This window comes from Typopeltis vanoorti, chromosome 1, assembly GCF_054136105.1.
Source record: "Typopeltis vanoorti isolate ZY-2024b chromosome 1, IOZ_Tvanoo_1.0, whole genome shotgun sequence".
NCBI lineage: Eukaryota > Metazoa > Arthropoda > Arachnida > Uropygi > Thelyphonidae > Typopeltis > Typopeltis vanoorti.
The window spans coordinates 159,681,972-159,705,725 of record NC_143549.1 but is presented as its reverse complement, the minus strand read 5'-3'; the positions used below and the strand labels follow the sequence as shown (position 1 = coordinate 159,705,725).

At 32.8% G+C, this 23,754-nt stretch overlaps 1 protein-coding gene across 1 annotated transcript in view; it reads left to right on the top strand.

Moving 5' to 3' along the window:
* Positions 1-23,754, top strand: part of LOC150110581 (uncharacterized) — an 851,360-nt gene that overhangs the window by 113,266 nt on the left and 714,340 nt on the right. The window contains 1 exon segment of the mRNA XM_090402114.1: positions 7,137-7,289. Within this exon segment, the coding sequence (XP_090258240.1) occupies positions 7,137-7,289 (153 nt within the window).

Genomic DNA, 23,754 nt, shown 5'->3' with positions numbered 1-23,754 from the left:
AGGAGACGGTTTTTATGTGTGTCATCTTAAAGATAATCCACAGTTATAAATGAAAATGGAATGGGAAGAAGTAGACCGATATAATTTTATGATATCTTCTCTTGAAAAAATAAAAAAATAAATATAAAACAAAATAAGAAATCAGAGATGAAGGTAAGAAAATAAGTAAGAAAAAAAGAAGGAGAAGGAAAGAAGTGTCATAGATAACACTCAAAAGTGAGAGGAGGCAGTTTGTGTCAGATATCAGATTTTGCCATCTAGATTGAAGTGAGACATTATTATTATTATTATTATTATTATTATTATTATTATTATTATTATTATTATTATTATTATTATTATTATAAATTTTATTAGTATTATAATTTTAAATTTTATTATTATTATAAAACAAAAAAATGAATGAAACTACACGAATTCTGATTATAAAACTTAGAGAAGCATATCGAAAGAAAACTATATAATACCTGGAAATGTCATTCATATGTTTTTTTTATATATTGTATCATCATCAGTCCCGTTGCTTTATTAAGATTTAATTAACTTACAAAAATAAGAAAAAGAACAGAATCGATAATTTAGTAAGGGTGAAGAGCAGCTTTATCATGATGATGCAATCATTCATTGGGTCACTCCCTTTTATAGCTGTTTTCTGCGTGCTGTATTCTGAAAATGTTTAAATTCCTCTAAATCATTTATTTATTCATTCATATAATTAGTTTACAGGACTAAACTGTTTAAATAACAGATTAGCCTACTAAACAGTAATTATAATGTGTAGTTGTAATTCATATTTGTGATTGAAGAGAAACAATCAGTATTCAATGCATTTGGATGATAATTGATGTCTAAAACGGCAAAGCCACTCGAAAATTCTTGCACGACTCATTGAGTGATTACTAAACGTTATTTGTGTTAATATACGTGTCAGTATACTGATTTTTGCAAAAACAATTATGCATACATGATGGTTTCTTTCATATCACGAAATGCTACGTGCTACAACAGCACGCTAACCTCAACAGAATGGAACACTACAGTAAGATGTGGCATTAAAACATTTGCAGTAACATATCCACCGATACGTTTCAATTCACGCACTCAGGTGGCGCTTTTTAGAATTTGTCTCTTACTGTTTACTTGTCTTTCTGTGATCTTGTACTGACATTTCCTACGATATTTAGGCGAAAATTCTACGTTAATAAAGTTTTACTTACGTGAGTTTATCTCCATTTTTATAATTCTTTTAATTGAAGTTTACATCTCACAATAAATTGGTTAGAAATGTCATGAGTTTCGAACTCCTAAGAGTCTAGTATACTGTGAATAAAGCCTTAACAAGTTTAATATGTACATCCCCGGACGATTTGAATCTTTTGAACAGAGTAAAATATAAATAGTAGGAAAAATAGTCTCCTTGTATATGATCGACTTACTTGGCATTAGCTGAAGATTACTCGATCTGACTTGCAAACTTTTATAAATAGTCTCAAATCTTAGATGGGACGGACTGGAACCCAAGTCTTTCCTCTCAAAGTGCGTCCTCCTCCGTAGCTCTAGGTTCACGTCTATTATTCGTGTATTACTCAAGCATGCTTTATAAGAGCTTTTTAATTATTAGTCAGATAATTAGTCAGATGAATTAATCAGACTCATACGGAAATGAAAGAGAATTTTCACTGTTTTCATTCCCCCCCATAGTTCCAACTAAACAAAAGCAAACCAAACCAAATCAGAAGAAAGTCCATGACAGAATCTTTCGAACAGTGCTCTACCAGAGATAGTACGTCCATAGCGTAGTTGGTAAAATGACATCTAATGATTCCATAAATTATACCATATGCATAAAGTGGTGCAGCATGTGGAGTTGCATCCTTTTTCGAACTATGAAAGAAGCAAAGCCAGGTCACTCCGCATGAGTCAATTGTCTAGCCTGTAGTTGATATAAACGTTTCTATTCCCAGATGAGATTCGAATCCAGGTCTTTCGAATCGAAAGATAGATAAGGGATAGATAGGCTTTTCTTTATTTTTGAAGTTCTAAATATGAATTTCAACTTGTATCAAGTTCAGTATCAAATTAATAGTGGCCAATGATGAGATAAGAATTGTTATTAGCAATATAATCAGCCAATCAAATAAAATTAATTATCCAGACAGAAAATTTGATTCACAACCCGTGTTCGATAACGGTGTTTGGTGAATTGTATTCTGGGACGAGAGGGACATAAAATATTTCTCTACTTTATCAAATTACAATTAGAAGTACTTCAAAATTGAATCCAGTATCGTTTGAAAACAAATATGAAAATTCAAAGCGGATAATATTATTTGAACTATTTGTTCTATCTGCAGAAAAAATGTTTAAGTCACATTTTACGATCATAGTGGTTATGAATATACTTTCATTTAGCAATCATCTGTTTTCTCTTGGTTATAATATGGATGTAAACGCGAATATAATTTATGTATACAGTAAGTTCATCTGTGTTACACCCATAGCTTGAATAAAACACACACTCATTTAAAATGTTGGAACCACCTGTTGAGGGCGGTATCACAAGGGCGGTTATTGCATATATTGGGAAATCCATCACTTCGCGAATGAATAGTTTTACGAATAGTTTTTCTATTTGCAAAAGTCAAATGCCAAAAATTGTACAGTTCAAAAGGATAACTGTGCATTTTGATGTATGATTAAAATGTTTATCACTAAAGAAATAAAACTACTTTTATCAGCAACAAGAAGTTAATATGGCAAGAAATTTCTTTAATAAATGTTATAATATAATTAATACGGTGCTATCATTTAATACAGTGTTAATATAGGTAATATGGTGTTATCATTTTGACATTTTAACTAAGAAGAATAATTAAGAAATGCAGTGTACAAAACAGAACATTTTATGATATAAAAGTAAATAATACCGATCAAAATATAAAGTTAACCTTACTCATATTATAAGAACAATTGCTTCATCGCATTGAAAAGAATGAATAGTACTTGATCCAGTTTGCAATATTATTAACTTCTTTTGTTGGTCTTCTACAGTATTGTCGAATCCTGTATTTCATCTTACGAATAAGCACTTCTAATTGCTATCCACTCAAATATTGATCTTCTTCTGTATCTTTTCCTGCTATTCTGGAATTAAACACCTGTTTCACTAACTACCGCCTCTCATTCTTTTTAAGTGATGATAACATCTTCCATTATCTCTACTCTCAAGTTCATGAATCCTAACATCTTCATTTTTCATATGATTCTGCATTTGATGCCGACTATTTGCTCTTCTATCTTTGTTGGTCTTTGATCGATTTTATGCTTTATTTCAAACATAAGTCTCCAATTCATAAATTAAAATTAATACGAACATTACCTTTTATACTGTTAGTTTAGTATTTCGACTCATTTCTATCTCATTTCTCTATAATATAAATTTTAAAAAATATCATTCAGTATAAATGTATTCAATTGGCTCCCTACGACATCAGCTCTGATCACTTCATTATTTTTCCCTGATAGTACTGCCCATTTTCATAATATATATAATGAATTTGATGTTGATTTCTCAACTATTAGTTTTAAAAGTGAAATCTGATCCAGACAACTCCAGTTGTTTGGCCTCAGCTGAGCTTGTTGTATCCACTGTAAATTTCATATTCAGATTTATTTTTCTTTTCTATACATGGTAACCATGAACGTTGTAACCTAATAATCAGCATTCGATCCTCTGAAGGCCTTCTGAAGTATGCAGTTCAACCGGTTTAAAACTTTTATACCTCAATTTTTCAGCCTTTATGATAAAATATCATCTATTTCATTGCGTTTTCACATTTCAGGTATTGGATGGCTTTTTCTAAATATCCTTTCCACCATTTCCCCCCCCACACACACTCACCTTTTTCGTCTCAGATTCTTTTCACACTATTCCATCCCTAAACTTTTTTTTATTAGCATTCAGGACGTTTTCTCAGCTTCGCGATATTATTTTCTATGTTTCTATCAAGGTGTTCCAATGACCGGCTAGCTAACTTTTAGACATTGCTTCTCGTTCTTGCCTCTTTCTCTGTATCCTGTATATGCACGTGCCTATTTGCTAGAAAGTTTCATATGTTTTCTTCATTTCGAGGATCTCTTTTTTATTTTTTTACTTTTACAATGTTCTGATTTTCAACATACTTGTGAACAACTTCACAACATGCTTGTTTGACTAGTCAACCAATGTTTCCTTCATGTTTGCTACTAGTTTCCCTAGGTTTGGTTCTTGTTTACGTTTATAATATTTTACAATATATTCCAGATGGATACATACCTCAGAAAGTTGCTCGACTTTGATTGAATTTAGTTTTTGAATATATATTTGGTTTGAATACGATCAGAACTACTTTAGCAGAACTGAATGGTGAATTTCTGTTCTCTTCTTCCAAATCTCATGTGTAACGCTTTTGTACTGAATTAGAGCGAAGATATCACTATCAGCAATAATATACTCAATAAGACTTTTCTCATTTCTTGTTTCTTCTCTTCATGAATTTGTGCACATCTTTATGTCAGAACATATTATTATTATTATTATTAGCTTTGCTCTTTTCTCCAAATTATCCAAAAAACATTTCTGTGTCTGGTATTAACTGATTAGTCTACTATTTAGACCTTTAACAAAAACAGTGTTTGTATTTTATTTATTTTTAATATACCAGTTACTTTCTTTAATTACTCAAATAATTCCATCACAGCTTCCTTAGCAAAACCTTCTTATGAGTCCACAAGCAAAAATACATCTCCAATTCTCTATTTCGAAATTTGCTAACATCACTCTTCCTGAAATTACCTGTCAATCAAGGAATTTATTTGCAGTTTATGAGCACTTCATTTATCCTTCTGTTCAGCTCCACTTATTTACCTTTGACATTTCTTACATTGATGGTGTTTGGCTTCAGTCTGCTGATGTTAAGTTTGAGTTTGTTCCAGTAGTTGAGTTTTCACTATAAGTCCTTGTTCCTTGGTGAAAACAGAGTGGATCCCTTGTTTAAATGGAAGAAATCCTAGCAGGTAAAACAGTTATTGTACTGTACCAACATTTTGTTCTGGGTTGTTCAGCAAAGTCACAAACTGCCAGCCTATCAAGTTCATTCAGTATCTCAGTGGATGCCTGTTAAAGGGAAGCACCACGAGAAGGTGAGAATCGGACATTGGGCCAGATGCCCGTCAGTGCTTCGCATTCCTTAAAGAATATTTAAAGAAAAGCCAACGTAATCTCTTCCAGTTATGTTGACTGTGCTTGTTGTCTTCTTCATTACCAAGCTACAATATGTAAACCTTATTGCGCATGTCCAGTACTTCCCCCTGAAAAATGAACCATTGTACCACTCGATATTAAAATTAATCAAAGTATATTTTAATATAAATAATAAATATTAATATTAATAATAACATATGATATAATTAATATAATTGTAATATAAATATTAAATTCATATGGAATATCTCATTAAAATGTATTTTAAAGCCTAACCGCACTGTTCCTATTTTCAACATATTTAAAACCAGTTGTAACTGCAGCTTAAACAAGAAAGGAATACATAAAATGTAGAATAAATTCATTTTATATGTTATTTTATTATCCCTTTATCGAAAGGAGACACCTACCGAAACTGAATTTATTTGTATTTTAATATGAGGGGCCATTTACTCTAACTTTAACGTGCCATTTTTAGACTTATTCTGAAGACGTGTTTTTGTATATAAATTTTATCGACCAGAAGAATAAAAGTATAACTCTGTAATGAAACGGAAACTGTTAGCTAATAAATGTTTTAGCCGACATTTAGAACGATACCATTCAGTGTCTGCTCATCGCACACTGGTTTTTTTAATGTTAGTAATTTATCATCTTATGACATGTAACTTCTGGCAATCTTTATTGCTTTCCGTTCCACTCCTTCGATAAGTACTCTCATTCATTTATAATACTTCAACTAAATTCTTCTTAGTATTGATATAATCATTTGATAGAACTTCTTTTCGATATTTTCCAGAGTTCCGTTTAGATTCGTATTTCAGGCATTTTTTATTGTGTGAATGTTTTCTTTTTCGTTTCTTTTTCTTCGTGTGAAAGCGCCCTCTTAAAATTAATATAGGATATTAAGGTTGTCCTTAAATAGCATTTTATTTGGTTTTAATCACTGGATTAGACGGTAAATGAAAATTTCTTGGACGTATTACTCTAAACTGAACGAATTAATAACCTATGATTCGCTTAAAATTTAATTTTGTGAAAAAGATAAATAACAGTACGGCATTAGACTTTTATTTAATTTTATGACAAAGAAGGATAGAACTTTATAGCACATTAGCACCATATAAAACAGTGTTGATATTTTTATAAAATCAAAGTCTTTTATTGGCGCTTGAGGTCTCCAGTAAGCAAGCAGGCAGTTTCATAGTTTTATACTCGGCAACAAAAATGATCTTTTGCCTTCGAAAGCATTCCTGATAAGAGAGAGATTCGGAAGCTTCCGTAGGCCGAATCTCATCTGGGACACAAAAAACTTAAACGAGGTTTGGTCAACTGAAGGTGAGTTAGTCGGTCTCACACACTGGTGGGAACATACTTCCAGAAACTCGGATTTTTCATATCACAAAAAAGGCAAGCAAGCCAAGGAACACATGCTTTTCACAAACGCCAGCACTCATAGCTGCTTGTGTTGTTTCGTCCGTAATTCTAAACAACGGTAACAGCTTAGCTGGAATCGAAGGCTCGAACTCAGTCTGTTATTACAAAAAAGCGTAAACGCTATATACTAATCCAAAAAACCAACAAAAATATTTCAATCGCTTTCTCAGAGTTTTCGCTGTCTTGATTGCACTATTCAGTTACTCAACCGACTGAGTTTTTTTATTCTTTTCTATTGACAATTCTACTTTCAAGAATTTAAACGTTCCCTTCACTATGGAAAACGTTTTATAATAAGCAAGATGTGCAGCATCTTGCTTATTATAAAAGCTTGAAAAGAGTATGTCTGGTTGTGGTATGAGAATCTTAAAATAGAAATTTTGAAACATATAGCGCATATTAAACAAAAAAAATGAATTCCGATACTTCCTCAAAGTCAGACTAATCTGACTTTGAGGAAGTATCGTCATCATCATCATCATCAGCAGCAGCAGCAGCCATTTTACGTCCACTGCCGGACGAAGGCCTTCCTCAGAATTCTCCATTCATTTTATTCCCAAGCTTTTCTATCCCATTGAATTGCAACCATTTCTATAATCCCATCATTTCAGTCTCTCTGGTCTTCTTGTAGCTCTCTTTCCATCTCTGGGACACCATTCAGATAATAACTTTGTCTATTTCTGAATGTTACATCTTGAAATATGACCTGCCCATTGTAAGTTGGATCTTTTGTTGCTGGTCTAATATCTCTCACCATAGTCTGAGCTCTCATACAAGTATTGCCCTTTTTGTCTGAAATGATAACCCCGAGTAATTATCTTTCCATTTTCTTATGGGTAATCCTCAATTTGTTGGAATATTTTTTTGCTAAAGTGCACTCGTCACTCCATATGTCATCACCAGAAGTATACATATGTCAAATATATTTCTTGTAAGGCAGATTGTCACGGTGTTTTCAACAGGCTATCCAACCAAGTTGAATTCTACGTATAATTTCTTCTTTACAGTTTACCCTCTACTGTGATATTTTTCCTAGGTAAACATAACAGCTTACTATATCAATTTCCTGCTACTCAGTTTGTATTGGGTTTTTGGTGATGTGTTTATTATACATTATTTTTGTTTGGTGCTTGTTTATATTTGATCCCTTCTTTTTACGTTTTGAATTCAGTTCACTGATCATTTGTTGAAGTTCTTCTGCAGAGTTTCCTAAAAGAACACTGTCATCAGTGAATCTTAGGTGAATTAGTTCTTTCCCATTTACCATAATCCTCTATTTTTAAAATCCAGATTTTTAAAAAATTTCTTCTAGGGCTGCTGTAAATAATTTAGGGGAAATGGCATCTCCTTGTCTAACTCCCTTTTTTTACAGGAAATTTCATATTCGGCCCTGATTTTATAGCTGTAGTTGAATTTATATATACATTGCGAAGCATACTAATGTAGGTTTTTCAATTTCTTGATTTTTAAGTGCCTTTTCAAAATCAATAAATGCCAGGCCTAAAGGGTTTTAATATTCATTTATCTTTTCAATGATTTGTCTTATTACAATATGACTAATAGTCTACAAATATGCATTCCAAAATAAAGCTTAAGCATTCAAATTATTATGACAGAACAATTAGTTGTTACAATTGTTTATTTACGACTATTCACTTATTTACATTACTTTAGGAATTCAGTAAAAGAAAGTTATTACTAAAAAGAGTGTGTGTAGAAGGATAATACATGAACATTTCTATATATATATATATATATATATATATATATTATTTGATCATCAAGGATTATTTAGATGTACCGATACCTAAACATAACCGATCCTGAAGACAAATAACTACTAAATGTCAAAACCTTAATACTTAATATTATGCTTCAGAAATCCTAAGGTCGTTCATGAATATTTCAACAGTGTAAGCGTTCCATCAAATCGCGCGTTACATGTTAACGAGCTTTATAAAGGCGTATTACTTCAGAAATAATTGCTCATGAAATCTGTGCTACTCACAGTTCACATGAAAAGTGTCTTTGATAAAAAAAAACATTAAAAAAAAACTAAACCGAAACAACAAAACGGAATTTACTTTAGAACTTTTTTTCCTGATTTTTCAGTGATCCTAGAGTTAGTCGAGCTTTGGGGTGATACGTAGCGTTCTTTGAGGAGAAAAACACTATTTACCAGCGAAACTTCGTAGAATCTCCGAATTTTATTCGCAGAAATAAATTAAAAACTAACTAGAAGATAGAGACAGCATAATACTACTTAGAACTAGTTCAAAGCACTTTTTTACATCTGCTTTTGAATATAGTAAAGAAGAACATGCTATCTAAAGACAATAAAACATTTAAGCAACCAATGGCTTTGAACAAATTCTACAAAACACCGAATAACCCAAAACTTACAATTATAACTGTGAGCGACTTATTGTTGACCAAATGTTAATTCAAGTGGTTTTAAAAGGAATATAACCATATTATTATGGTTATGATTTCTTTCTTAAATGTTTAATAATTGGACATAAACGATCTGTAGTTTCGAACACATTATGAAAGAACTCCAATTCAACTGTTTCACAATATTCTTAAAGCAATATTTATATATAAATTCTATATCATAATTAGACATATATTTATTTCAAATATTATAGACCTGTACAGACCCTTTTTCATAGTTAAAATACGCATAGTATTAATAATTTCAATAGCTACCTCCGTTGTTATTTTTCTCCAGACTATTAAGTAGTGCATGGAAAAGAGACGGATTGTTCATCGAAGTTCTTGAAGTTTTCACTAAAGATAAATGGATTTCTCTGCGGAAAAGACATTTCCACACAGACACGCTTGCATGAAGTAAACCGGCTATGCCTCCAGGAAAATATGTTAATGCATTGATTCAAGCGGAAACGAAAAGTTTTGCGAAACGTCTGAGAGAAAAAAAAAGTGATGACAGTAACGCCTGCTGTGGATTACTCAGTAAATGATCAGCATTTGGATATGCAGGTAGTTCAGATCAGAGCATGAGCACGAATGATTAGACATATTTCGTACACTCGTTCTACGTAATAACGTTTAATGCATAGTATTTAATTGTGAAATGGCTAAAAATAAATAAATCTAATGCAGCTATGACAACTAAAAATCACAATTAACTCCTTCAACGTCTCTATTAAGTCTACTGTTCATATCTATAACAGCAGACGCACAAAGGACATAAGGAAAAGAGAAAGAAAGACTGTTTAAAATTAAAATTAAAAATTTCTCTTAGTTATTCATAAATTTCACCTCTAAGATGGGTGAAATTACATTTTATGAATTCGGTACAGAAATATTTTTAAGAAGTAGAGGTGCAAAACAAGAAATAATTCTGTTATCATCCATCCGACAATTTTAAATATTTGTTGCAATGAATAAATTGTGCTCTCTCTCTCTCTCTCTCTCTCTCTCTCTCTCTCTCTCTCTCTCTCTCTCTCTCTCTCTCTTTCTCTCTCTCACACACACACACACACACACACACACACCCGTACACAGCGTATTATCTTGTCATCAACGAAGATGACGTTGTTACGGTAACTATTGTTTGTTTACATTAACTGCGATCAATATTTAGACAGCGCCACTTCATTAGATTTTCTTATTCACATTAATAACTGATTAGTCTGATTTAATTAAGATGCAATTAACTAACAGTCCAAAATCAAGCTCGCTTTTAAAGTAAATATTTACATGATTGTCAGAGCTTATAAAAATTAAAAACAAAACTAAAAACTATCAAATCTTGCTTATATTTTCTCTCTTAGTTATTCATAAATTGTATAATTAAATGACTTTTAAATAAATAAATTTAAATACTTCGCTTAAGGGAACATGAAAAAATTAATAATGTGTGCATTATCATAACAAAATTATTCCTACGACAAACAACAGAGTGCGGGTGCAGTTACTGTATAAGATAGCCAGGAAACGTAATTGGTGATTGCAACTCCAGGCTTCAGATGTAAAGCCCTTATAGCTTGTTTTTGCATCACACGACTTAAACACAGGTCCGGAAATTCTAAACCAATGAGCAATCACTATCATTTCAGAATCGTCCTCAGAGGACTTTTCTGCTCAAGTTCTACGCAATGCAAACATTTCTCTCACATAAAGCGATTGACATAAATAAAAAATAATTTTCAAGGAACTTTATTATCATTTAGAATATTTGATGGTGTCTTTGTACTAGACTTTATCACATTAATTTACATGTTTCATTTCCCATTTCGGAATCAATGTCTAACTTTACTAACACTAAATACAGTATGTCATACCTATATTACCAATGAATTGTTGTAGTGTTTTAGATATATTTATGGGGTACAAATTATTATTAAATTATTTACAAGTTTACTGTAATTCTAATTACACTAATTTTAAATTAAGTCATATTAATTTAATTATTTTTCGAAATTTTATTTAAAAGAAAGCGATATTGACGTGTTGGGCAATTGTCATTTTTGTTATTCATAAATATAATATTACGTATTCCTTAATACTCTAAATCGCCTCAGGTAATGTATTTTTTTGTTTTGTCTTTATCTTAGATATAAGATAAAAAGGAACAGGTCTCTCAGGGCACTATGGAAACATATTTAAAATATAATCACAAAGGTTAATCCTTTAGAAGGGAAAGAGATGAATAACTTTTCTTTAGTTGGTAAATTAATAAATAATCGAGGGTAACGCACAAATGGTAGTAAAATTATAAAATTATACTGATTATTTAGAAAAAAAAATTCATTTGAGAAATTTTGTTGTGGAAACCCGCTTACTCCCATAATATGAAATGCTAAAATTTTTGAGTTCCTTGTCTGAGTTTTCTATCTAACAAGTTGGGCTCATACTTTATAGTTTTAATGCTTATGCAAGTTTCTTAATAAGATGTTGTCAAGCGCCAGAAGATCGATCGATAATATATTTCGTGCGAAAGAAAGCCTGTGAACAGACATATCGCGACATAAAACACAAAGGGCGGCTTCGTGCAAGAAAATTTGTTTAAAAGTCTTGTCCAGCAAGATATAATAAGATGAACAGAGTTGAGATAATTTTTCTCAATTTCCAAGCCCGTAACAGCTTAGTCAAGATGTTTTCCTTGACCAAGTTATTAACTTTAAATTAGGATACTTTCATCTATAAATTCAACTTTTGTGAATATGAAGAAATACATTCGAAATTAGTCAAGAGATCTCAACTATATTTCCATAGCATCCTGGTATACCTTAGGGTACACCTTAATAATTGAGAGGATAACATATGATTTAAATATGAAAGTAAATATTGCGAAACATTCTTTTATTAAAGTCAGAATAAGAATCGATTTTATATGCAAAAATATAATTTGTCACTTTATGCCTGAGTGAACAGAAATAATGCTACCAACTTCAATTTTCAATGGAAGCTAGCAGTAGTATTGGAAATTATGAAAATAATTAAATGAAAATCATTCATCTCTCAATATCGATAATGAATTTGTTTTGTGCATGTGCGCGCTTGCATATTAACTAAAATATGTAGATCCTCAGAAGACTTCGTGTTTGGTAATATGATATCTCTAGAGGAGGATCTCATGTAGCATATAATGCTTTAGTCATCTTATGATACCGAATCAATTTATATCAATGTATGCAAGTGTAGAAATAGGCAATTTGTTACAAACAAATATTCACAAGGGGTTCCCTCTTTCGAATAGCTTTACTAACACACACACACGCACGCACGCACGTACACGGTAGTTGTTTCTTGGTGAAAAGAGTTAAAAATTTAAAAGCATAGCAAAAATATCCTGAACTTTTCATTATTGAATATGAAAAAAAAATCGCATATTTCGCTCTTTAAAAAATACAAAAATAGCGAGTCAGTGTATTTTTATGAATCCATATACTTTGCCAGCGAGATTCGTCTTTCGGTAATGTCTGTAACTTGGAAACTTTCTAACGACAAGTAAGCATATGCATTGACCTATGCGGAAGTTTTAAAGAAGGAATGCAATATTCATGTTCTAGGAGACGAATGCAATATTTCTATTTTTCTCCAAGTTGGAAAACCAACACAAGAAATTGCATAAAATAACAACACGCGGAGCTCATTTCATTCCTGCCATGAGCTGCTTTAGTATTGCACTAGTTAAAGGAATGATCTTAGGAAAACGCATTTTACTTTTTCTTTGTTGGTATTATTTTATATTCGGGTTTTAGCGATCTCTGAACACTGTACTCTTTGGCTCTCTTCAGAGGCCACGCAGAAACTCTATGTCACCTAGTTAATGTCGTTCTTCATATCATTGGTTTGGAGACACAAATTATTATTTGAAGAAAAGAAAGTCTTAAAGGCTACATCTTATAATTAACCTGCTTAGAAAAAGAAAGAGTACATCCGTATCTTTTATGAAGCACAATGTCCTGCATCGCGGTTTATATACAGGAAATCATGCGTGCTATCGTACCATGGTAAACGAACGTGTAGAGTGTTAGTAGCCACACATACCGGTCACGGAATTAGAAACCTTTATGGGGATATGCATAAACGTCACTTACGTAGTGTACGTAGAGCATGTGATGACTCATGTGACCAAGTATTTTGGTCACATGAGTCACCACATGCTCTAGGCTGCTATTTAAAAATGCTGCTGGTCAGTAATCATCAACAGCGTTGATCATAGTGGGAAAAATAAAAAATCTTTCGGAGTTCCATAAAGGGCTTATTGTGGGTGTCAGTCCGGCTGGAGCCACAATTTCGTAAACAGCTGAGCTGACTGTTTTCTCAAAAAAGTGAGATATCCAGGCTGTTTAATCAATGGAAAAATAATTGTCTAAGAGGTGTAACTGTGCTCCTAAGACAGTTTGTCAGGCTCGAGATCGCTGTTCTCTGAGAAGGCGTGCACAGCAAACCGAACTTCTTAAGTGCAGCAGTTGACCGAAGCGTTTAATGAATGCTGTTTCCGAGCCAAATCTCAAAGAAGTATACTCAGGAAAATTGAAGGATCGATATTGGCTGTCGCATGCCTATACAGAAACCACTGATGTCAGGAACACTGTGACTATACAGTGGAAGACTGAAAAAAGTCATTTGATCCTACGACTCACAGAATTTAACGGGAGCCCCACGAAGCAATGCAACGCAACTTGCCTCGCAAGCACAACTCAAGGTTCTAGACGTCGTATTATGGTGTGGGGCATGTTCTATTCGTATGGAGATGATTCCCTGATATTGCTAGAAGGTCTGGTGTCCTGCAAAGAATATAGGAACATTGTTGCCGATGAAGTCCATTCTCAAATGTTGACTTTTTATCCAACGTGTGACGGTTGTTTCTTGAACGATAATGCGTATATAGCGCAAGAATTGTTCAGCAATAGTTCAGAGAGTATCACACCTACTTCAACCATCTTTCTGGCTACCATAAACCCGGGATCTGAACCCTATTGAGAATATATGGAACACTTTAAAAACAGATCAGGAAGCGAACTACTCTTCTGTCAAATCTGAGCAGTTAAAGGACTGTCTTATAGACGTAGATGCAATTACAGACGTAGTTGCAATTATGGATATACACTGACATCCATAAAATGACAGCCAGTGGCAGTACCGTCGACAGGGTGTAGCATAGAGGCAGCCTAAAGGAGGTCCAAATCGGTATTTCATAAAAGTTTCAAAATTCATTGGCTCGTATGTGTATATCGCTATTAAGAAAATCAGCATGTTCTCGGTATGTGTATCCCATTTTCTATTGCATGTTAGAATCAATGGTCTCCCGCAACCACGTACCTCGGCTTTGTAAGCCTACTTAGGGCTCTTATAGGACGAATAATTCTGTCTGCACAGTATATTATGGATGGCAGTGTACACACACACTGACATCCATAAAATGACACCCAGTGGCAGTACCGTCGACAGGGTGTAGCATAGAAGCAGCCTGCCTCACGGCGCAGCTTAATAAGGGCGCTCGTTCAGCCATATTGCGGTAGGCGCTGTCACTACGCTAACAATTCCTGTTAGTGTTGCAAGTACGGAAAGTTAAGTTTTTCCAAGCTTAAACTGATTAAAAATTATTTTGCGAACAGCAATGACCCAAGAAAGATTGGTCTAGCAACTATATTGATAGAGGTGGACATAGCTTATACTTTAAATTTAGAAGAGCTTATAAACAGTTTCATTGTGCGATATCCCCGTAGAGCAAACATTTAATTAATATTATTATGTAATCGTTTTGCATTAATAATTCTCTTGTAATAAAATCAAAACAGCAATTGTAGATTTTCTTATATTTTTGTCTTATAATCCATCAGGGGAGATATTTAATTGGTTGCCTCAGGACGCGATCTAATCTGGCGACGGTCCTGCGATTATATGTATATATATATATATACAAATTATCTGTCCCTTCCACCTCCTCACATTCCTCTCAACATAAGTATTACAGTAATGCCATTACCATTCCATATATATATGGAACTTCAGAAAAACTAGAAAGAACTTGAAAGAAACATAATCTCCTCAATGATTTCAAACCTCATTTGAAGCTAGCTTCCCTTCTTCGCTCTCCTAAGGATCCACTTCCTGCTCACTCTATTCCGGTTATTTACAAAGTTCCTTGTTCTTGCATCGTATCATAATATTATGGTCAGACTATAATATGATAAGGGCATATACCTAACATACGTCTGAAAGAAAGCAAAAAATTCATCCGCTGCCACAACTATCGTCAGTCAGACCTTGGATAATTTGAGCAGAATCGGATCGAAGAAAACTACTCATTTGCAGCAAATACAAACTTGAAAGGCACTTTTTAGAATCAATAGCAGACTTAAAAAACCTGCTCAATCTTAATAAATATGGTTGTATTAAACTTCTACAAATTTGAGAAACTAATTCTAAAGTCTCCCGCCCAATATCTAAGACTAGTAAACAGTCATAGAGAGGAGTGCCTTCATAGAACTTTTGTCCCAATTTATTCTAATCTCATTTATTCTACTTATTGTTTTTGTGTGTTATTACAATTTTAACATTGTATTCCAGAAGATGTCTCTGTGACTGAGATGAAATACTGAAACAATTAAACCTGTTGTTTAATTATCTCTCTTTATTCTGTAAATTGTTCCACTATAAACACATGATTATTACATTGAGAGAACTTAATAATATACATACTGACCTGTTTATTTTTCGAGAATAGAAGCACCAATTTTCATGGGCTAAAATCTTTCTCTCCTAAGACCTGCTAACTTATTCTCAGTAAAAGTGTACGTATATGACACAATCATAGATTATAAATAATATGCAATACAACTGATTAATTAGCTGACGCCTTTAAAAAGATGAAATACCTAGAACAACACTTACTGTTAATTTATGGATGGGCTGATGTTTTTTTGTTTACTCTACATATAGTTTTTTTTTATTAATTTTATATGTTTTTGCATTGTTTTCATAATACAAAAAACAAGCTACATCGGCTATACATTTGTTGGTTAGAGAACGGTTACGCTATTCACACTACGCCAGTTGACAGCATTTTCTGAAAACAAACTGCGAATTCTAATCTCAGTTGCAAGATGCCGTTTACCTGAGACCTGAAGTAGCTTGAAAAAAATTTCTATGATTGGTTCCTAGAGCAGGGTTTTAGATTAACTCGTAGCTCATTCATGGTACTAATGTAAGAAAAGTTTGCAACTTTTCGCGGATGAGATTGTCATAAATCAACTTTTTTCCTTTCAAAGATAAAATATTTTCAGGCTCTTTCTTCGAAATATATTTGCTTAAACAATATGCAGTATTTTTAATACTTACCATACGATAATCTCTATGCGATATTTTCAAAGGTATTTTTCCACCAAAAATTCTCCAGTTCAAAATCTCTTGATTATTATATACCAATATCTTATAAATATTTTTTTCTTAATTTGCTTAAAAAAACCATTATATAATGCATGTCGCTACCAGCGTAATACGCTTGCCTCAGTTGCTGCAAAGAGATAAACTTCCATTATTTCAAAGAGTAGAAATGAATTACAAGTGTAAAAATTAAATTTCTCAATAATCTTTTTGGTTTTGGACTAAACGTATTTAAGAAAAGTGAAATAAAATTAATAGATATCAATGTTTATAACGATGTTGCATGTACTGTATATACAACATCTCGTACCTAATAGCTCCGAGGATGCATATTTTCCACGCATAACTTTAATTCAAGAACGACTTCAAGTTTGGAACTGTATTTGTTCCCAAACTACTCTCTTTTACCAAGATAACGTTTTTCCAAAGATGAATTACTTCTATTTTTCTATAATACAGTATTATAAAAAATAAAAAGAAATGAAAATAAACTCACTTTTTAGCTCTGACTTTTTTGAAAATCTCACTCTCTATCCTAGACACTGATAGTCATCACTGTATTCATAGTTATTCTGGTAGGAGCGGGGGGGTACTAGAGACAAGTGCCACCATTATGTAGTTCATAAGTTTAACTCTATAACGTTATCACGTTCACATTAATCGAGCTGTGTTAAGTACCTTATGTCGCACTAATGTAGCATAATGTCCTCCTGGCTTGTAATATTATTACCTAAAGCAGTGTGAATTCTACGATCAATTTTATTGAGTTATATGATTCAAACCCCCAATTTCCTAAAGAAAACACTCTATTTGCTTATTTCAAAGATTAACTAACTCGTAATCCAGTTGAAAAAAAAAACAAAAACTGACAAAGCTCTTTTAGTCGTAGACTATAATCGAACACAAACGTCTTTTCTTTGGCATTCTACCGCTATGGAAGCAAACGTTATTTCCTCAGGGCTACACAGGAATGTAAAATGTATAAACATTTAATTAACAGTTACATTAAGTAATTTATTAAGTTAATTAATCAAGATTATTAATTTATCCCCTTTAATTTATTTCAAGGCCTTTATTAAAATGAGCTTTTTTCACCCTTAATAGATATTTTTTCGATTTTAATCCCCGAATATCACCTTAATTGTCATTTCTTCTTTCTTTCAGTGCTAAACATATTCTGATAATCATTTGGCCTTGATATACCACTACTAAACAGTAACAAAGATTGTAATCATGACATCGATACAGTAATACTATTAATACTACATGACAGACATCGAAGGACTTCAGGCTTAAAATTTCGATATTATATAATGTCACAAAAACTGAGAAAAATATTATTTTTTTATTTAGATTTCATAGACACTCTTTCTTTATCCCAGAGAATAAATACAGCTCAGATCATCACACGTCACACTGTCTATCAATACATATTGTTTTATCGCAATTGCATTTTCGAAACCATTCGTTTTCTTTTTCTGCAAACGTAATCACAGTTTCTCACAAACCATGATTTCATTACACTGCGGTTCTCTTTTTTCGTTTTAAAGTTCCCTTCCATTTCCCAGTCAATATCTCAGTATGCTTTTCAGATATTTCACCGATTATATATCAACGCTTCTCACTTTTGTTTTTGTTTCCGAATGGGGGTGATTTATTTCCTGTTTGAAAACAGTTTTTAATATATTTTCACAAAACATAAAAATGAGTTGTTGTTTTTTTGTAAATAAAAAGTCTAAAATTACTTCGACTTCCCTTTAGATATGTTATTTTCTTTTCCATTACGTAAATATTTCAATAGTGTTCTCTAAAAGATGGATCCTAACTTTTCACGTAATGATGAAAGATTACTGATAGTAAGAGTACTCCATGTCTTCGTTTTTATAATTCGACTGTAAGTTTTTTCGAACGCATTAATTTAAACATGATCTATTGTTATCTTTCCCTGTTATTCCTCCTATAATAAATTCTCGGCATACCGTTATAAAATCAGTATCAGTCATATGCTGTCAATTAATATTCCCATTTTATCGTCTAAAACTGCATTTGCTTAACACAGTCATTTTAAAAGACACCCATCCATCGTTCTTTGTTTCCAAATCGCTTTCTTATAGTCTGATAAAATACCTATAATTCTAAATAGATATTTATTGGAAATCACTTTGTAATTTTGCTGATTTCAGTTCAGTCAGGAAACGAGAATACGGAAATTTGAAAGGAAGAAATATAACTAAAATAATTAGCCTGCTATCATAAAAAAAGGGAAGAGTTCATTTTAAAATAGCTACCAGTATATTGGATTAGAACTTTATCGAAGCTATTATACTTTATATACAGATATATACCTCCTCGATACCGACATCCAAACACGTTGTGCAAAGAGAAATAACTAGTGATTCGCTGGGTAATGCTCTTCGCAACGCAAATTGGCATTGATTATCAATTGGATGCCAATCGATGATCAGATTATTATAGGGAAGGGTATGCTATCCAAACTCTGCTGGTATAAAAATGTTTGGAGTCACAATATAATATAGCGTCTTTTCAACTACAAATGAGGAAAGATAATGCAAAACTTGAAGGTGGGGAACCAAATGATATAAATTTGTATTGGACAGGCAAACAAAGAAACATTCGTCTTTCAATCAAAGATTGAGATAGTTTAGTATTTTAATTGGAGGCACTTCCTGATTTATTGGGGAAATATTTCTACGGTGTTTGTTTCAATAGGTTATATAACAGAATAATTGTTGCGGAGGTAATAATGGTTGTAGCAGTAGTAATGACTAAAATCTCCATGTCCTATCACTAAAGCATAGATTATAAGATAATCCTACCAAATACCACGTACACAGTAATGTATTCTAAGTTCCAACCTTCCGTGGGTGAAATTTTAATTAAAAAAGAAAATAAAAGTAAAATCGATACTAGTTCGAAATAAATTTAAACAAATCAGTGTGAAAAATAGGAAAGAAATAAAATATATCGCATGCATATGAAAACATGTGCCATTTATTCATTAAGTAAACACCTCGGTTACAACACATTTCTGCACATTTATAATAAAAACCGTTTCAAGTACTGCTGTATTACGTAACATGAATAATATGACTGAGAATTACTCTAATTTTACCCTTTTTTTAAAAAAAATATAAGATACGATACGATATGATATGGACCATTGATACAGTGAAGAGGGCACAAAGGAAAGTGTAAAAGATGATACTGGGATTGTGGAATACAGATTCCGAAGACAGATTGAGAATTTGCAGACTGTAGACATTAGAAAACAGTAGAAAGAGGGCTAATATGATTCAGCCCTCTTTACTTTTCTACTTTATGGAGGATGGAGGAAGGATCGTAGGCCAACCACGAAAGTTGAGGATGAAAACAATCAAGAAGGGGATGAGAGCTACATTTTTCTCTCATAGAGTTATGCGTGATTGGAATGGATTACCTTTGGAGGTTGTGAATGCAGATAGTGTTAATAAATTAAAAAAAAAGTATGACAGCTGGTGAGGATGTATTGCGGCCTCCCTCTATGAGTCCCTAACTGACCGAAATCTCCCTCTTAATAATAACAAAGCTAATAATTTTATCTTATGTAATTAACTGAAAGTGAGTTCGTCATGTAAGGGAAAAAAATATTTCCTCCTGAAAGATGAACATTGCATGCATGAATGCTCTCGTTACAAATTCACTGAAAGAACGAATAGGTTATGTATGTTTAACCAATTAAGATCATATACATTGAGATCTATATTTATAAAAAAACGTCTCCTCTGCTATTAAGGACAATCTACACTGTACAAGGAATGCTATAAGAAAAACGAATCCTTTGTTTTGTAACCGCGAAGGCAATTCTGTAATGCGGTGAAGATGAGGTGTGCAGGATTATGCCCAGATTATTTATTTATTTATTTTTATTGCAAAGAAAAATGTGCAAAACATTTCTTAGCCGGGAGCTCCTCCATACCAACTCCACAATCACTAAATCATGACAAATTCAAAAAACGTTTAATTCTACCTTGCTGGTAGAATTCAACTGGCTTATCAGCAAATAAGTTTAAGGTAAACTTATTGCTAAGTTTAGCAATGTTTAAGTTAAACTTATTGTTAAGAAGATTTAATCTTTAGTCTGATAGATGGAATCTTGTTAGGTTTGCTTACTAGTAGTCAAGGCGGAGGGGAGAAATTGAACCACCGACTCCATAATTCTGATCTGATTGCTGTATGATTCGACTTGAGCAACAGTGACCATATAAAAATGTTTATGTGGTCTTTGCTTCTTAGATGTGATGACTTTTATAGCTCGTTCATTGATTCTAGTAAAACTGAACACCTAAACGTAAAAATTACGGGAAAAAAACGAGTCATATTAATTTAAATATAGTCGCAGTAAAATGCATTTGATTGTGATTGCTATTAGTAGTAATGAAGAGAAATGCGATCTTTTTATAATGTAATTTAGATCGATATTTTAAATCTCTCGGGTTTAAAAAAGTACTTATCGCTTCAACAAAACATGCTCAAGGCTACTGAAAAACCAAACAAACACTTTTATTAGACAGTATCGATGACTCATGTGGTTTCAGCTGTATGTTCGAAAAATGCGCTATAGAAGGCATTATAAATGAATTCGTGATAAAAATGACACGAATATAAGTCACGTGTGTTCTAATGATAGTCACTATGAACAGCACAAAATAAGGTGTCAATATTTCAGTGTTTAGTAGTCTTAAGGAACTAATACGTTCAGACACATTAAAAATATCTCGCTAATCAATTTTCGCAATTCAATAGATATTATTAGAGATTTACCTAAAAGCTTGTGTAAAACGACGAAAAAAATTCCAGTTGTAACGCACATAAAACAGAAGTAATTTAACCAATAAAGTTAATTAAAATAGTCTTTGGATAAATTATAAGTATTAGTAGCGCGGCTGCATCCCGTAGTATACGTTGAGTTGTAATTTGCACCGTCATCCATAGCCTACATCCTGGATAAGATGTGATCTGACCACTTAATAAGTAGTAAGTAGTAAGGATTTACCAAAGTAAGATATTCAAAGCGATTAATTAAAAACAAGTACGTGACATAAATCTGAGTAATTATTAGTATTATATATCATTCCGTATTTTATAATGTGAACTCACCAAGGAAAGGCTGTTTGCCTATAAGTATCTTACTATGGGTACTGTGAATGGGCTAAAGGTTAAATAATTTGCAAAGGATCAACAATCTGGAAATGAAATACGAAAAACAGTTTAAACCCATTACTGGTCTCGGTAAGCATGTCTCATGATAACAACATATGGAAGTTTCCACAAAATATGTAGAAAGCATGATGTCGAAAAAAGTTTTCGCTGCACGGTTTATTGAGAGATTTAGACGTATACCGTTTTATTAAATATAGCTTAGATTTTTGCTACAGGTGACATTCAAGTTTTTACACTACTCTCCCCAACTTTATGTGATTTGTCTGATTTGCATTAACTTATTCCAATGCATAATTTAACACGAATAGGTAAAGTACTCAGTTAAAAGAACCATGGCAAGGCTTTCGTTTACTAACTCTCGTTAAAACAGATATATGAATAAAGCATTATTAATATACTTTTCTCTACAACGTGGCAGTGATTTACTGTAGAGCAGAAAATATAACGTCAGTCAAAGAGCTACAAGTAAGCAACTGCGAGAACAGTTTGAAATAAATAATAAAATCACTTCGCAAGAAAGTTTATTATTCTGAGAAACTGCAGAGAAAGGAGGCAATAAAGAGAATAGGTTAAATAAATGCATTTTACTTTTGTTTAGAGAGAAAGAATAGAACCTTTATAACTTTGTAATTAACAATGATAGCCTTTGGTTGGAAGGATCAAAATTCGATTCCCTTCGCATTGATTTATCGGAGCTTCTCAATTAAATATGAATTAATTCAGTATCGTGCGTAGTGGTATAGTTTCTTTCAGCACTCACAGATTTTTAATCCTGCAAAACTTGTACTTTGGTCAGGAAATACACGCATCTGTATTCTCTGACATGTTTTACTTCGTGGTTTCCTTTGATTGATGAGAAACGCATACGTTGACCTATCGTGGGAAGTTTCGTTATTATTTTCAATGGGAACTAGATACGGTAAGAATCACAAGTTGGTATTTACAAGTATAAAGCGTTTTTATCGGAGTATTTAGTTATTTTCCTTTAATAATTTATTTCAGATATTGCGTTTAACATTGTTTCTAACGTTTAATTAGGAGTTTCATAACTCCTGTATGTAGCAATCAGTCCACAATACCGCTCCACCCTCTCTCTCTCTCTCTCTCTTTCTCTCTCTCTCTTTCTCTCTCTCTCTCTCTCTCTCTCTCTCTCTCTCTCTCTCTCTCTCTCTCTCTCTCTCTCTCTCTCTCTCTCTCTCTCTCTCTCTCTCTGTCTCTCTCTCTCTATGTATATAAGATAATATTAGTATAAATTTTGACAAGCATGCTGCTATCACTGGTCGCGTGTTGTTATATTTCAATTGCAGTATTTGGAGTGTACTCAGATGTACTTAGTTATATACTAGAGATGTCTCTAGTTATACCACGCAGTCATTTGAATAATGCATCACATCTGTTGACTTTACGACACTCGATACTTATTTAATTCTCTCATCCATAAGCTGTTTCACACATCCCATCATCGGCTTATCAGATAATCATTCTAAGAGGATAACAAAGTAGACTTGTTTGGCTCTCTAGTTTCAACGCTCTCTTCCTCTCCCGTGTGAAGTCACTTAGATCATGGATTTAAGAAAAATAAATGCATTTCCTTAGAGAATGCAAAGATACATTTATGAGGCTTAACGTCATGATTACCCAGCGTCTCTTTTCTTCATTCACTATTTTTCCAGTTGTGTCAGTTAATGGATGAACAGAGCTAATCTTCCAACGAGTCACGGCCAACGCACACTATATTCATTGTTGCATTGGGAAAAATTGTTGCAAAAAAGAGAAATTTTCGTAATCTCCACATCATATTCTTGTGGATGGTATGTGGTGTTAAGTTCATTTCACGTAGATATTGAATTACGGCAATATTATCCATTTTCAGAATATTAGTTCGCTTGATCATTTTGGGGACACATAAAAAAAAGACAAACGTTGGAATAACTTTATATTTCTACAATTACTTACAAAGAGTTATTAATGACACAAAAAAGAGCCTCCGT